Source organism: Dasypus novemcinctus, chromosome 24 (genome assembly GCF_030445035.2).
Source record: "Dasypus novemcinctus isolate mDasNov1 chromosome 24, mDasNov1.1.hap2, whole genome shotgun sequence".
Classification (NCBI taxonomy): Eukaryota; Metazoa; Chordata; class Mammalia; order Cingulata; family Dasypodidae; genus Dasypus; species Dasypus novemcinctus.
Window position 1 is genome coordinate 45,728,622 of NC_080696.1, and position 17,522 is coordinate 45,746,143.

Here is a 17,522-nt window from a genome sequence, read left to right on the forward strand (position 1 = left end):
TTTTTTCGTTTGTTTGCTTGCTGGGGTTTTTTGGTTTGTTTTTAGGAGGCACTAGGAACTGAACCTAGGATCTTCTGAAGCAGGCTAGTAAGATAGGGAATTAATAGACAGATCTGGAACCTGGCTGAGTAGACATCAGTAACCCCCAAGATGGCTGCTAGAAGACCTCCCCACCCCCAAGATTCTGCAATCCAGAACAAAGACTTCTTCTGGGAGCAAGGAAAAGCCCCAGATATTCCCCAGGGACTTTATCATTGGGTCCTCACTGGGGGATTGATGGGTGGTTTGATCAATCCAAACAGCTAGAACCCTTCCCCTGCCATTAGCAAAGAGGTGGAGTAATTAATAGTTTATAAAGCAAACTACGAGGCCGGAGTGCTCTCTCACCCCACTTTCTTGCCTCTAGACCTGTTCCTGCCCTCTGTGTGCCGCTCTTGCCATTTTTCCTCTGCCACATGGCCATGCAAGTAAACCTGGGCATTTAGATCCCATAATGGAGAATTTTAGCTTGTAAATCAGTCCTCTTTATCCCTTTTTACCCCCTTCCTATCTTCCTAGGACCCCTGATCTGTTATCTTCTCCCATTTCTCTTCCCTCCCTACCTGAATAAATTACTGGCCTAACTCACTCGACGTGCTCTTGAAATTAATTTCTCCAGCACAGTTAAAGAACCTAAATGAAATCCGGGAACACTTCCATTTGGGAAGCAGGCACTCAACTGCTTGAGTCACACCCACTCCCACAGCAATATTTTAAAACAGCTGTTGCCTTCCTCAAAGTTCAGCCTCATAACTAGAGTGTCCATACAAACCCCCAAGTGGATCTTAAAAACCCACATTCCTGAGTCCCTGCCCACCCCTTATCCCACAGGAGATTGTGATTCAGTGGGTGAGGGGTGAGACCCAGCTAAATGTAATTTTGCAAACCCCCATATGGGTTCTATGGGGCCTTGAGATTAGGATTGATGGGCCTGAGCTACTCGCAGATCCTGGATCCACCAGGAACCAGTCACGTGGCTCTAGGAAGTCAGGCAAACTCGCTGAGCCTTGGATTCCTTTTTGGTACCTGGGACCGATGATTTGAAACACCTCATAGGGTTGTGGGGAAGATGAAATGAGAGGTGGTGCCTGCAACACAGAGAGTGGTCTGTGAATACTGGTTTCCTTTCTTCTCATAGACCCACATCCATCTAAATTGATCAATCTAAAGTGATTTTTACATGCTGTGGTTTTTACACATGCAATTCACAGTTTGTAAAGGAAGTTTGTCTGTGCTCATATTCTTTGAGATCTCCTGCATTCCCCAATAGTTGGAGCAGAGGTTGGGGAATCTGGCCTATCTTTAGATATTACCCTTTTTGGGGTTCAACTTTGGAGGAGGATTAACCCTGAAATATTAGCCATTTATACTAGGTTGGGATCCTGTATTAGTTATACACGAGGACTTGGGCACCCTTGACTAAATTCCACTCGAAGTACTGGCTGTGGCTTACAACTAGCCAAGGTTTGAGAGTCATGGTTTCCAGATCTGGAAATGTCACTCATCAGCCATGGGACTTTCGAAAAGTCCCTTCCTAAGCACTCAAAATGGAGATGGTAATAATCTATGACTCACCTACCCTTGAGTTTGTGTGAAACAGTTTTGAAGACTGTAAGGCACGCAATTCATTATTGCATATTTTTTCTCCTTTTACTCCTTCTACTTCTTTATTATTATTATTGTTATTATTAACTTGTTTCTATTTATGTCCAGAGACCTGTCCCCATATCTTTGCCAGTGGCCTTCATCCTGGACCAATCCAGAGAAGCATCTCAAGCCTGTTCCCTATACTGTGAAGGATCTGCAGAAGAGGAAACAGAGCCAAGCTTGAGGCAGCTGGACCAGAGGTGTTCCACCATGCACACACACATGCACACACACACACACAACTTACTGAATCCATTCATGTCCTGAGAACTAGAGGAGAAACCTTCATCATTGCGGCTGGTGCTGAGCTTGGTGGTAGGTTTATCAGCTGAGGCCACAGGTCCCATCTCTCTCTGGGCTCCGCTCTGTGTCTCCTTCTGCTTCTTGGCCAGCTTCCTTTGGGACATGTGCAAGGGGAGAAATCACAGTCAGATGGTGTCAGTTGCATTAAAGCATTGGGAAGATAAGATTGCTCTCCTTCCCCATCCTTCATCCTCACCTTCCAAACCTGGCTCATTTTTCAGAAACAGAGTCAAGGTGAGCCCTCCAATGTCAAGGTGGAATAAATAAAAGTCCTCCTGAAACCATTAATGGTTTCCATTTACTCAGAAACATAAGACCCATCCTGCCTCATCCGCAACAGTGGGAGTGGTCTATACTTGAGCTTAAAGCAGGAAATCAATGAGACTTGCATGATGCTTCCCTCACTCTTCTTCGAAAGGGAAGAAGAGGCCAGATTCGTCTTTCTTTTTCCATGGCTCTGAGTGAGACTGAAAATGGAGATTGCCTTTTCTCAGCAACTGACCTCATAAAATGAACCCACCAAACAACGGTAGATTGAAGTCAGAGCTGGTGGTTGGTGATGGGTGAAGGTGGAGGTCAGTTTGTCTTGTATTTCTAAAGGAGAAAGATTAAACCTGAATTTGATGCATAGCTATTCCCATTTGGATAAATGAACCTCAAAACCAGATGGACATTTATAATAGGATATAGCAATTGCTCTCAAATTCTGGTGTAAATGAGATCATCTGAAGAGTTAATGAAACACGCAGAAGTACACAGGTTTGTTGAAGTAGGACTGAAACTGGACCTTTGATTCTGACACTGACCACTGGAAGTTAAAACCATCGGCTTTGGCATCAGGCAGAAGTGAATTCATATTCTGTCTCCATCTCCTACCAGCTGTGTGACCCTGGGGAATTTCCTTAGCTGCTTTAAATCCTAAATTCTTCATCTGTATACAATGGCAAATAATGCACCAATGTCATGGGGTTGTATGGATTAAATGAGATAATGTATGAAACACACAGAGCACAGTGGCTGAGTATTCAACACCTGGCAGCTGCTATTTTCATTTTCATTTCATTGCCACCTGATCACCTACAGTCCTATGTCTGACTACTCTCTCCAATAGTCCCACCTGTGAAGTCCCATCTCCCTCTGGATTGTATCAAGTGATGGAAACTTAACACCTCACCGGGGATCTGGTTGGTTAGAGGGTTCTTCTTTGTATGGATTTGAAATCTACTTCCCTTAAATTCTAACTGATTGGTCTTAGATCTATCATCAGAGATGTGAAAACATAACTAATACTTCTTGCATATGACTGTTTTCCAAATATTTCTAAAAAGCCAACATAGTTCCTCTGAGTTTTCTCAATATTTATTCAACTAAATATAAATATCAATATATTATATGAAAATATATGGGCTATGCATTAAATGCTTTGAGAGTAAATTCCTTTAGATCTCTTTCTCCATTCCTCAAAGGACTGTTTCAAATTCAATCTTGGTCTCTCCTATGGCAACATGGAAAGAGCAGATATCTCAGAGAGATTAAATCCAAGGCACTGTAGGGAATAATTTTCCAAAATTTCCAAAATTTATTTGATCATGGAATAGTTTCAAGAGGCAATGACCTCCCTGTCAGAAAACATATTCAAGAAAATGATGAGACCAGATTTATCAGATGCATTTTGGAGGAGATCATCAGGACTAATTCTAGGTTTGATAGTATCTTCCTTGAACCAAGGGTCTCATGATCTATATGTCAAGTGTACAGATGAATGATAGATGGCACACTCAGATGAGGATAAGTTGAGGAGGATTTATTTATAAAAGGACTATTGACAAAATAAGAAGCCTATAGGAGAACCTAAGGTATAATATGGTAGAATACACGGCAGCAGAGCTGTTTCCCACTTGCAGGTCCTGAGGGACAAGTGAAGGAAGTAGTTACCAGAACCCAAAGGACAGTGTTGTGTAGAGGAGGTCATAGGGACAGGAGCAGTGGCTTTCTCTTGAGCGACCCAGAGGTTATTAGACAAACTCACAGAGAAAAAACCAGAGGCAAAAAATCCCTGACTCCTCTGCTCCCCTTCTGATCTCCTGCAGCAGCTCTCCGTTAGCTGAACCCACTCAGAAGCCAGAGACAAGGGACCCCTCTTTCAGAGTCCCCAAAGACCACCAGTGGGAGGCAGAGGGCAGAGTGAAGAAGGGTGGAGACTGAGTCTGGCTCCATGAATCCAGTCCAAGAAGAGAGTAGCTTATACCTCCTTCATTTTGGACATAATACTTTTTCAAATGCAGCCTAAAATGGGGAATTCTTTTTGTTTCTTTACTGGCTTGGGGAAAGAAGGACACACAGGACTAGGAATGCATCTTTGGGTTCTAACACTTTAACACAAGCATACTGTTCAACTAGTGAAACTATTCCAGGCAGACAGAAAAGCAACAAGAAATGACCAACCAGCGTCTTTCTCACCAACAGCAGGCAACCAAGCATGGGTAGGGGGAATCAACAAAAGAAAAATGAGTAATTCTGCTGCTGCTGACATTTTGAAATTTTATTCTTCATTTATTATCAAAAAGGAAAGTGTTTAAAAATGTATATATGACCTTCTTAATCATAAATTTGAAAAGATATACAGCAGATCCTTTGTCCCCATCTGAGCTCTCCTCACATTACCCCAGCAGGAAATAAAAGGAAATCCGATAAGAGAGCTAACTTTAAAACTATAAATGAATATGTATCAGAATCTTTGATATTTCCTTGGGGGCACAACTCCTAACCACTCTCATTCCTTTCAGGCTGAAATAATATGGAGAGGGCTGTCTTAGGCATAAATCATTGCTTTCCAAAGGAATATTAATACAAAAAGGTTTCACTACATCTATGAAAAACGGCACTTAAAAGATATGTTTGGGTAGGTTTGAATGCCTGGATTAAAAAAATGAAACATTAAGCCTCTCCAAAACATACACACGTGCACAGACACACACACATACTTGAAAATGGGAAAACTGAGTTGTAAAACATCAGATATATGGCACCCTTAGTACTGACATACTACTTGTTGATAGGGATGATGTCACATGTTAATTTAAGTATTTAGGAGTTTTGGCAATAGGTAAACACTGCTACAGGATGGAAATAGAGGAGATGTAGAAGGAAGTAAAAGACCAGTTTCGGGATTACCTCTATTCATCAGAATTCAAAATTTAAATTCTGAAAGCCCTCTTAGCAATTCAGAGTAATTGATATGCAATTTCATAACCAAAGAGTTTAATTTATACACCGCCACCCCCTTTTATTTTTCTTAAAGAGAAAATCCAAACCTGTAAGTAGGACATACAAGATCCTCAGACTACGGCACCAGGCTTCTCTAGTCTTCTCTTCCACATATACCTCAACTTAGGAAACACCAACTCCCTCCCCCTCCCCGACCACCGCCATTCCTTAACACTCTATTTTCTTTGTGATGATGCCATTCTTCTCCACTGGACACCTCCACGTCTACCCTCAAGGCACAATTCAAATGTCACCTCTCTTTGAAGCTTCCCTTTCCTCCCCCAGACAAAATTATAGCTTTCTCCTCTTGCTTGATTCATCCATTGCACAAATACTAATTGAGCACCGACATGTACCATTCTCTGCTTGATATAAGAAGGCCATGGTGTGGAAAAAAAAAAAAGGACATGACCTCAAACCTCATGGAACACAATGACTAGTGAATGGCAATGGCACGGATTAAACACATATGTGTGCGTGTGTGTGTGTATATACAGAAGTAAACACAGAATGTCAAGTAGGGGAAATACCTGGTGCTCTGAGAGAGAGGATGGCTGATTTGATCCCAGTCAGGAGATTAGGAGAGACCTCACGATGTGTCAGCTATACATTAGTCACACTGCAGTGGTTCAATTCTCTCACCCATGAGGGCAAGAACCCTTGGAGAAGGGTGTTTTACTTCCTGCACCTACTCCAATTTCTTGCGGAGTGTCTGGCACAGAGCCGATGCTCAATAAATTTGTTACACAAATTAAGATTTAAAAGTCTACAGTTTGAAGTGTAGAAAAGATTGTTGTCCTACTCTGAGTGCAAATTATAACCACTTTTTGAAATAATTTTTATTTTTAAAGGAACTTTAGATACATAAATGTTACATCAAAAATATAGGGGATTCCCATATGCCCCAACCCCACCCCTCTCTCCCACCCTTCCTGTCAACAACGTCTTTCATTAGAGTGGTAAATTTTTTAAGAAGATATGCACAAGGGAAGAGAAAGAAAATCTACATAGTTTTTGCCTTGGAATATTTGTATCAATATTTTCTGTCTACAAGCTTACCATTCCCTTCCATTAGCCTTCACAGAACTCTTGGAATGTTTGCAGAATTAAAGGAAAGTTCATAGAAGTCAAAATGTTTTCCCCCAGACTTCAAAGAACATCCAGAAGCATAGAACACAGAAATAAAATAAAAAAGAGAGTCATGAAATAGTCACAACACATGTGACGATCTCAGAATTCATGGACTCCTCAGAGCCTTCAGGACCCAAGGATTCTCCTGAGCTGGGAATATTTTCTCTTTTTGTTTGAGATTCTTGCCAATTAGGTCACACAATTTCACCAGCAGGGGGTACCAAAAGCTGGTGAAAAGAGAGGATGCATAAGTCTGTTTATTCCTCTACAGGGATATTTCCAGAGCTGAAGAACATTTTAAGACACAGCAACCCGAAGTTTACTGTTTTTGACAGGCAGGGACAATGTGACGTGGCTGCAGCTCTTGGCATTCTTTCTTTCCAGATTGCTCTGAGGTCTCTCTGACCTTTGCTTGTTAGAGGAGTGAGGGTTGGGTGGCAGGGGATGTGCCCGATGGCCTGTGAGCCCTGTGATTTATTCTGAGCACCACTCTTGATAAGGGATAGTGGCAGGTAGAATGGCTCAGGGGAGAGGGATGAAGCTCGGTGAAGGGTTCTGAAATCTTGCTGAGAGAGTATCTGAAAGAAAGCAGGGACGTTTCTCATGGAGAGGGAATATTTGGGAAACCTCTCTTCACACATCTGACATTTGGCTCTGGGTGGCCCCAGGGGGCAAAATCAGGTCCAGGTTGGCTTGATATAAGGTAGAAATTTCTAGCAAAGCAGAACTGCTTGTTTCTCTTTTGGAAGTGCCGAATGTCTGAATTGTCCTTCCTAATTTTTAGTAGTGTGCAACCTCCTTCTTTTCACCTTTTAAGGTCCAATTCAAATGGTCTCTACTCTTCATAGAAGACTTTGCTTCCTTCTCAGGCAAAATCAGTAGTTTCTTCCTTCTTGCTCATTAGTTTATTTGACAAATACTCAATGGGCACCTACTTTGTACCAAGGGCTATTAGATGGAAGAAGACCTGGATGTGAAAAGCCAGACATGACCTCTGCCCTGTATAGGCTTTTGGAAGTAATGAGCTCCCCATCACTGCAGGAGTTCAAATAGAACTGGAAAATCACTTGGAAAAGAGGAGATGAGGATTATAGGAATCTTGATCCTATAAAGCCTTTGAATCTTTTTGAGGATGAAACAGGAGGCACCAGCCAATTTTGGGGAGGCACAGGGTTTTTCTCCGGATGTGAGGAGCTACATCCACTCTCCCAGGGAGACACTGATCAGGATCGTTGCACTCTTCCCCACAGGCCTCCTCATCTCCTCTGCTGGCATCTCTGGGCAGACTTACCTGGGAGACCACAAAGTTTGGAACCCCTAGAATCAGAGCCATATCTCAGCCCACAGGAGGAGAACAAAAGGAACACATAGCTGGTCCCTGTTCCTATTAAAACCTGGCACCAGACCCTCTGAGGTCAAGATGGCTTTGGGCTGACATGACTCGCTCTCTGACTAAAGTTACACACGGCCTGGCACCATCTTCTCATTTTATAGAAGGAGAAACTGAGGGCTGGACAGAGGCAGGGCTTAGCTAAGGCACATGGCACATCCCTGGAAGTGCAGGACCCAAAGCGCTGCTTTCAGCCTGCCAGCTCAGGACACCTGTCCCAGAATTCTTCTGGGAGTGAGACTGGCTGCAGTTCTAGTCCATGGAACCTCATTTAGTCCAAACTCCACTGATTCTGAATTACTGTAATTGAGGCAGAGGCTGGGCAGAACTACACCAGAGTCAATAAGTAAATAAGGGGAAGATATGCAGGATTTAAAGGCGAACACACAGCTTTCCCTTCCATCAAGAGACAGGACAGCATAGCAGTTAACACACAGGCTGTGGTGCCAGACAGCCTGGCGTCAAAACCTGGCTGTACCTCCTTCCAGCTGTGTGAGCTCTTGCAAGTTGCTCATTCCTCTGCCTGTCAGTCTCTTCAGGTCTGTAGAAGAGGCAACGGTTGTACTCCCCTTGTGAAGTGGAGGAGAGGAGTAAATGCTAGGTTGCTAACAAAACATTTTGCACAATGCATGGTACACAGTAAGTACTCAATAAATGCTCTCTGGTAATGGTCTTTCAAGTACAAGAAAAAGCCATGCTAATATAAATCATGTCATTATCTATCAAATGTGAATTCTTTAAAGCAGAATGGCTTTTCTCTAAAACATTATTTAATCTGTTCTACAGCTGGGCTTCCCAACTTTGGCTGTACAAGTCAACCGGGTGCTTGGACGATTATTGATGAGATTCTAGTTTAATTGGCCTGGGGTGCAGCCTGAGCATTTGGGCTTTTCAAAACTCTTCAGGTGATTATATTGCACCACCAAGTTAGAGCACACTGATGTAGACCAGTGATTCCAAGTGTGGTCCCCAGATCAGCAGCACTGGCTTTACTTGGGAACACAGAAGTTATGCAGCTTCTCTGGTCCCACCCTGACCTACTCAATCAGAAATGTCAAGTGATTAACACACCCTCCAGACAAGTTCATGAACCACTAATGAAGAGGGACCCTCCCTTCAGCTGGTCTGAATTAGAGAAGAGTCCTCTACCATGATTCCTTAGTGAGAGCAGAGGACCCGGAGTTAGAAGACTTGGGTGCCAGGCCTGGTCCAATATCTCACGGAGTTGCCAAGGACATGCTCTTTTCACTGCAGGGTGGAGTTGACATCTAAGAGCCATGGCCAAGAACTGGTGCTTTCCAAGTGACCATGAAACAGTAAGTCCTAAATTTATTTCATTTATTAAATGTTTATTTGCACTTATGTGTGAGGTGCAAGGCTAGGCTTTTACAAACACAGTGTGTTAACTCCTTTCATTCTTTTAATAGCTCTATGAGGTGAATAAAATGCTGTTCCCATTTTGCAGATGCATGAGTAAGGACAAGAGAACTGCAGTAACTTGCTGCAAGCCAACTAGGCTTTAGGACAGGGGTTCTTAACATTTTTTGTTCCGTGGACCACTTTGCCAGTCAGGTAAAAATCACGGGCCCCTTACTAAGTCCACACTATACTATGTACTTTTTTTTTTTTTTTAAAGATTTATTAATTTATTTAATTTCCCCCCCTCCCCTGGTTGTCTGTTCTTGGTGTCTATTTGCTGCGTCTTGTTTCTTTGTCCACTTCTGTTGTCATCAGCGGCACGGGAAGCGTGGGTGGCGCCATTCCTGGGCAGGCTGCATTTTCTTTTCACCCTGGGCGGCTCTCCTCACGGGCGCACTCCTTGCACGTGGGGCTCCCCCACGCGGGGGACACCCTTGCATGGCACGGCACTCCTTGCGCGCATCAGCACTGCGCATGGCCAGCTCCACACGGGTCAAGGAGGCCTGGGGTTTGAACCGCGGGCCTCCCATATGGTAGACGGACGCCCTAACCACTGGGCCAAAGTCCGTTTCCCGATACTATGTACTTTTTAATAAATATATCACACCTGCATCAACATGTCCCCACAAGAATCATGTTTTTTGTATTTCAATTCGAGCTCACGGATCCCTTGTTAGGAACCCCTGCTCTAGGAGGTGTAGCTGGGATTCAAACCAGGCAATGAGTCTTCTCCATTCCACACCCACGTGCCCCAGCCCTCCTTGGCTCTGAGCCCAGGGGTGCTTTCCCACTCACAAGCCTGAGCCTGTCTCCTCTCAGCCCCAGCCCACCCCCGACCTTCAAGCCCCATCTGGAATCCCCTCCTGCTTGTCGTCGGCCAGTGTGCCTGGCCCTCTCTGCTGGCCTGAACACAGGGGGGGGCACGTTGGCCTTGCTCACTAGCAATTCCCCAGGGCCTGGCACAGTTTGGGCATGAGTAGGTACTCAGTAAAAACTTGTCAAATTAATGTTCTTAACAGGTGACCACAAACCCTTCAAGTTCTACCCCAGGAATCACTTCTTCTGGAAGCCTTTTCTGATCTCTCCATGGGAGGCCGCACTACTGTCTCTTCTGTATACTAGTCATTTGCCTGCCCACACTCACCAGCTTCCATTGTAATCAGTGTACAAGATGTACATTAGCTCTTACTTGTATTTCTGCTAGCACCTCGTATAGCACTTGGCACCATATCATGAAAGCTTTAAGATATGAATGGAATGAATGAGTGCCTTTACTATTGCTCTGTCCCCTCCTTGTGCTTCCCCATGGCTTGCTCCTGACAGCTTTAATATATTTCTTCACAAAGGGTCTGTGGTTAAACATGTGCTACAATTTGGCCTCTTTCCAGGGGATGGTGCCTGGCAGTGGGTCTCAAACTTGAGCATGCATTGGAATCACTTGTAGGGGGCTCTAAAATAGATTGCTGCTCCCCCCACCAAGTTAACAGATTCAGGATATCTGGAGTGGGGTCTGAAACAGTGCATTTCTAACTAGTTCCCAGGAGTCGCCCGGCCTCTGAGAACTATTGGTCTAAGGAATGTCACCCCACCCCCAGGGCAGGTCCATGATTTACCTGTCTTTTCTCCAGCAATCACCTCCAATCTTAATCCCATTCTCAACCCTACCCCGTTCCACTCAAGACTACCACTTATTCTTCAATCCAGTATTCTCATATACCAGGGTTTCTCAACCTCAGCACAATTGGTATGTTGCACTGGATAATTCTTTATTGTGGGGGCCTGCTCTGTGCATGTCAGATGTTTAGCCACATCCCTGGCCTCTACCCACTAGATGCTCGTAGCCCCTTCTCTCCCCGCTGCAGTCATGACAATCAGAAATGTCTCCAGACATTGTTAAGTGTCTCTTGGATAAGGAGGATGGGCAAAACTCTCCCTGATTAAGAACCACTGATGTATACACATGAATGCCACCCTTGGAAATTTAGAAGCTGCCTACACTGTGAAAATATCTCTAATCCTCACAACAACACTGCAGGTGAGAATTACTTTCTTGTTTTATAGATAAGGAATCCAGGGGCCTAGAGGAACTAATCCTAAACTCACAAAACAGATAGAGGGAACTGGAGGTATTCAAGCTCGATTCTTCAGCCTGCAGGACCCTACTCGCTCCCTCACCCTGCTCTGCTGTTTCTCTTTAATAGCAAAGGATCATTTACAAGCCTCGTAAATGTCTAACAATAGGGGACTGCTTCAGTAAATTATGGTGTATCTCCTGGATGGAATATTATGCAGCTATTAAAATGATGGAGTGCCATTAAAAATGAAAACGAGGTAACAACATGGAAAAATGCTAACTGGATTCTATTAAGTTAAAAAAAACCTAGAAACTAAAACGGTGACTACATTGTGATCACAGCTACAAGAAAGAATATCTGTGTGTGGATGCCTGATGCGTTAGGCTGGAGGTATTAAGGGTAATTTTCCTTCTTTGAGATCCATTACTGCTATCAGAATGTCTTTACAATCCTTTTTTTAAAAGTACTAACAGGATAATCACGATATTCAAGATGTTTAGTTTGTCATAGGTCCTTCTTCCACTTGAACCGAGTGGAATTGAAGCGTCTAAGCCCTCTGAGTATGGTGGGGGTTTGACATACCCTACCCCCCAGTCCCCCGAATAGCCCTGCTGTGCGTATGTTTCTGACCGAAGGTCCCCTATCCTTGAACTGACCAGTTTCTCCCAAACACGGCAAGTTGGAGGTGCAGGAGAAAATGGCTCTGAAGGCATCGGCGTGGACCACTCGGGAGAGCTAGTGCAGTTAGGAACATGTGGCCTGCGAGTAGCAGATGCATCTGTCTGTCAGAGGTACTGAGCAGTGTCCTGGTCTCATGCATTATGCATCATGAGTGGCCTGGCACCCCGGCCCGGCCGTGCCAGAGAAGTCTTGCATAAGGAACATCTGATGAACTGATTGGAATGTCAAAATGTCATTAAGGATAAATTAATGGATGTGTTACTTTGGCTGTAAGAGGCAGTGCCAGCAAGACAACAGGCAGCCGGCGGGCTGTTCTCCAGCCCAAGACAGACAGCATTTGCAATGGAGATTCATGGTCTTTATGCAACGTGAGGTGCTTTGCAGGGAGAAGAATAAACAGAAATGCTCCAGCACTTAAGCGCCGTAAAATCACAAGCATGAGATAAATTAATTAGTGTACACTAGGAAGGCGGCTGGTCTGTCTGCACTCCTGGGGAAAGCTAGAATGGATGGCACTGGGTTAGAGATGACGTGCCCAACACCAGCCTCCTAAAGAAAGCAATTGAATTTAATGTGCAATCATAAACTGCAGCTGATGGAAAGATAAGTCTGGTCTGCATTTGTTTTTTCAGGGAGACCATTTCTGTCTACTGCTTCAGGACCTTTGTACCTATGAGTCAAAGGTCTTAGGGAACTGGGTAGAACTGGGAACTGCTCCTACTTGTTGGTGCCACTCTGGGGGTATATTAGAGTATCTCAACACAGGGGTCAATGGCTCAGGGAAGCCTGACTTCCTCTGTGGCATCCTACGAAGGAGGCGGGCCCTTCTCCTGGGTTGGGAGGCTCACCCCCTCTCATTCAACCGGTTCCATTTTTAGACAACCATTGTTAAAAGGTTCATTATTAAGCTGATTTAGCACCTTCCTCCTTGCAACTTAACAACAACAACAACCACAACAACTGCTGAAGCTTATTGAGCACTTCCTAGGTGCCTGGCACTGCGCTCTGGCCCTAAATGACAACCTTAAGGTATGGGGTTGTTCAGTTTCCCACATGGCTGTCACCAAGGGATCTGCCAGGACTGGAGTCATCGAATCTTGATGGCAGCTGGAGGATCTGCTGTGTTTGTGGCTCCTCTCCACACAGGCCACTCCACAGGGTTGTCTTGTGCTGGCCCCACGTTACAGTGTGGGAAACTGAAGATCAGAGGGTGAGAGAGATGTCAGGATCACACAGCTGGTATATGGCAGAGCCAGGATTCCCATCCAGGACTGCCTGAGGCCAGGGCTTGACATGTAACCGTCACATAATTCTATGTCCAGTGACCTCCCCTCATTGAACGCAACCAAGCCTTTAGAGCAACACAGAACATGAGAAAAGAAGACAGGTGGAAACTAACATCTTAAGCATGTATCTGGCACTTTGCTTAGCACCTGGCCTTGGTGAGTCTGACCCCTTTTCCATTCGACAGCCCTTTTACTACCCCAACTGAGATTTTGCTTGTCTTTTTTTTTTTTTTTAGTTCCATTGCACATTCATTTTTTCCATATACAAAATCAATTTCATTTTAATATATTAACATTGTGATGAAAATATGAAATTTTGAAAGGTATCATTTATAATAGCACACAAAAAATGAAACCTTCAGGCCTAAGTTCAATCAAAGGTGCATGGGACCTATGTGCTGAAAACTACAGAAGGTTGATGGAAGACATCAGGGAAGGAGTCAAACAGATGAAGAGACATACTGTGTTCAGAGGCCGAAGACTCAACATTGTTAAGATGTCAATCCTCACCTCCCTGATCAATGCATTTAACAGAAGCCCAATCAAAACGCAGCATGATTTCTTGTAGATATCAATGGGCTGACTTTAAAATGTCACTGTACATTGAATTATTTTAAAGGCTCCAAACTTCAGCTGTCCAGAAAATGAAACCTGAAGCTTGCTGTTTCATAATCTCCTAGGTATACTTTTAAATAGAGCTATTTCTAGATGTCTTGCGGAATTTGAATAAAATCCTATGGCACAATCCTTTCATAAAACAGTAAAGAAAAACATGTTGAGACGAAGTTTTCTCTGTAAAGTTAAAAGTAGGACACAAGAGGCCTATTTACAAAACAATAACAAAAACAATCTATTCTCTCTAAAATCTTGACCTTCTTTCTTCAATGCAGATTATACATTTCATACCAATTATAAAAAGATGAATGATCTGCTCCTTTTTTTTCCTTGCCTCATTTATACAGTAAGTGTACTGAAAGGAAAAGAATGGTTGGTATAGGTTTTCCTGTTATAATTTGGGGCAGTGGTTATAAAACTTTCAGGTAAGGACCAGCTTTGAATCCCATTCATCGCATACTCTACCTGGTCTCAGTTAGAACCATAAAACAGCCCTCCCTGGGGCAGAGGCCAGAGTCCTGGTCAGTTCTGCTGCATCGTAAGGTAGACCCTTCCAGAATTCTTGCCACACCCAAATTTGTGGCACCAGTGATTGTCTGCTTTCTACTCCATGGATTTCTTTCATGTCTGTAACTCTGGTCAATTTGCCATGCCTTTTAAAATGGTACTCCCTCATTGGAATATCTTGGAGATTTTGTGAGACAAAATATATGAAAATATTTTGTAAACTGAAAAACACAGACATAATATAAAACATAAAATATAAAAATAATGACAATGTACTGAGCACCTACTATGTGCTGGACATAGAACCAGCTGTCATATATGCGTTATGTTATCCTGCTAAATCTCTTCAGCAATCTTCCCAATTTGGTATTACTGTCCCTAATTTATAGATGAGGAAACAGAGGCTCAGAGAATGTTTTAGAAAGTGACAAAGTACAAATCCAAACCATGCTCTTTTTGCTACAATACTGCTTCTTGGAATTGGGTGTAATTTTCCTCCCCATGCACAGGTAGGTCAGTAAGTGCTGTTCAGTGCCCTCAAGTAATGGCAGATGAGATTACGGAAGTAAAATTTATTGAGGAACTTGTCCCCAGCCTAGCTGGCTAGAAAACCTGCACAGTGATAAGTTGATGCATACACTTTACTTTGGATCAACCATTCATCTCCTGGGAGGACAGATCCCATACTTTTGTGGTTCGTTTGCTGTATAAAACAAGGTAAGAAAAAAAAAAAAAAGAGTTTGACACCCCATACCAACCAGATCTGAGCTTAGATTTTTCATTTAAATTTCTCACCTAGTCAGTAGATAGCCAAATCATAAATGATGGGAGGAAGGAAAGAGAAAACAAAGTATAAGTACTCTCTAAGCTTTTCTCCATTTTCCTAAAAAAAGTACATTGTTGCTAAAATGTTTTCCAAGACAAAACAATCCTTCTTTAATCTTAAGGTTTATAACCTTAAAAAAGCCATATTTTCACTCTTTACAAAAATCAAGTCTCCCAATAAAAAGTGTTGACCACACTAATCTTTCAATTCCTCTACTTAAAAAATATGGGTGGTTGTAATATACACTCATTCCCACCCTCTGTAGAATGTTCTGCAGAGTGGTTTAAAGCCACAGGAATAAAAAATTGCTCTGGAAATCAGCTCAGCTCCATTGCTATATGAAAACTGGTCAATGTTCTTTTATACCCATAAAAAGGAGGTTTCATAGGCAGAGGTATTGGACTCCTGGAGGTTTCCCTGAGAGAATGCATCTGAACAAACATTTCTCAGGAGATTGTTCATGGCCATGGAGTCTTTATTCCTCACCACTATGAGGAATAATGTAAGAAGTTAAATACAATTTAACATGTGTTTTTTTTTGCCATTCATTAAATGGCCTCTACACATTTTTGAATAGCGTAAGGATTACGTCAATGTCCAAAGAAGGAAGGGATTCCCTCAACTAGCAAACTTTTGGCATTCTGTTTTCTATGGACTTCTGCCCTTCAAACTCAAGTTCCATCATCATAATCAAAGTCATGTGTACCTGATCATCCCATGAGGCCCAATTCTCAACTGAGGTCCTGGGTTAAATGGCAAGACTAAGCTTTCATATCACTTTTCCAAATGTCTATTCAGTGACCTGGAATTTTCAAACTCTCCCAGATGGGTGGTTCTCAACTATGGCTTTAGATTAGAATAACCTGGGAAGCTTTAATATATCTAGACACCACCCAAGATCCATTAAATCTGTTTTCCAACTTTTCTTTACAGGCTGTGGCTTGCAATCCCTCCCCTACTTGGCTGCCTTCCCAGATCAACACTCACTCCTCTGAGCTCTGCTCCCAGGAAGAGACATTCCCAGTGGGACTGTCCAGAAGCGTGACGCCTTCCACCTTCTGGGCACCATGCCTCTTTTAAGGCTAGTTTTGGCAGCCACAACAGACAAGCCTGCCGCTTACTCCTATTATTTAGAAATAGCCGTGGGAGCCGTCTGACCTTCAATCCCAGCCCTTTCCGCTCCCAGGTCTACAAAGTAACGTGTGAAAGTGGCATTGTCCACTTTGTGGTTTTGGTCAGAATCACTAATTGACTCTGATCGTACTCATTCATATCAGCAGGAATGGGTGCCAGGAGTAGAGGTTTCCCCTCTATCTATCCAATTGCTCACAGGGGAAAATTTGTAAAATTTGTAGAATTACCATCTGTATTGACCCTACATCATTCTATTTGACCGATTTCTCCGTACATTTTACTGATGTCTGGTGGTTACCATCTCTCTCACTTCCTCTGATACTCCCAACCACTGGTATGTTCTGGCTCAGCTCTACCATTTAATGAATGAGAACAATTTTCTGGCACATTATATATTATTTAATTTCTTAAGACAATCCCATGAAGTGAGCACTACTATCTCCATTTTACAGATGAGAAAAAAAATGAAACACAGGAAGCTTAGCATTCATAGCTGCTAAGTAATGGAACTGGGATTCAAACTCCTTCATGCCCCTTTTTTCCCCCTTCTTACTTCATTCCTTTCTTCTTTTTTCCTTTTCTAAGTTATTTTCCTAGCATGCCACGTATATAGTTATGAATATACTATAATAATAAATTATAAATATATAATATAAATATATTATGCATGTGCATGTATATGTATATGTGTGTGTATATGTAGCATTTCAAGTGTCCTTTCTTTAAGGAAACAATTTCTATCTACCTTATACCAAACACTGTATAACAACCTTTAAACCTAATCTTACATTTTCTCAAAGCAGTTATCAGTGGCTTCATTCCTTTATCATTTCCTCACTGCTCCTTTCATGCCATCATAACATTATTTTAGAGCTATTTGTTAACAACGCCATGTCCCCCTTTAAGCTGTGACGGTCCCTAAGAATCTTAAAGGGTATTTCTTCTAAATTCTTGCAACCTTGTCATCTAGCTCAGTGCTTGGTATAAAGAGATTGCTCAGTAAGTGCTTATGAATAAAAGAATACACCATTTAAGCATCACAGCTGTTCTAAAATACAGGTGTTATTACTTCCATTTTACAGATGAGAAACTGAAGTTGAGTTGGGGGTGACTCATCTAAAACTATGGAGCCAGGGTGCCGAGAGTCCTTTCCTGCACAGCACAGACATCTATCTAATGATCTCTTGCTAAACACCTTCAAG

General features: G+C 42.9%; 1 protein-coding gene across 2 annotated transcripts in view; it reads right to left on the bottom strand.

Annotated features, from left to right (window-relative positions):
• Positions 1–17,522, bottom strand: part of PTPRT (protein tyrosine phosphatase receptor type T) — a 1,175,887-nt gene that overhangs the window by 140,294 nt on the left and 1,018,071 nt on the right. For both annotated transcript variants that reach the window (XM_058287117.2, XM_071211722.1), the window contains exon 16: positions 1,934–2,082. In XM_058287117.2, the coding sequence (XP_058143100.2) occupies positions 1,934–2,082 (149 nt within the window). The remainder of the gene's footprint in view (positions 1–1,933; positions 2,083–17,522) is intronic.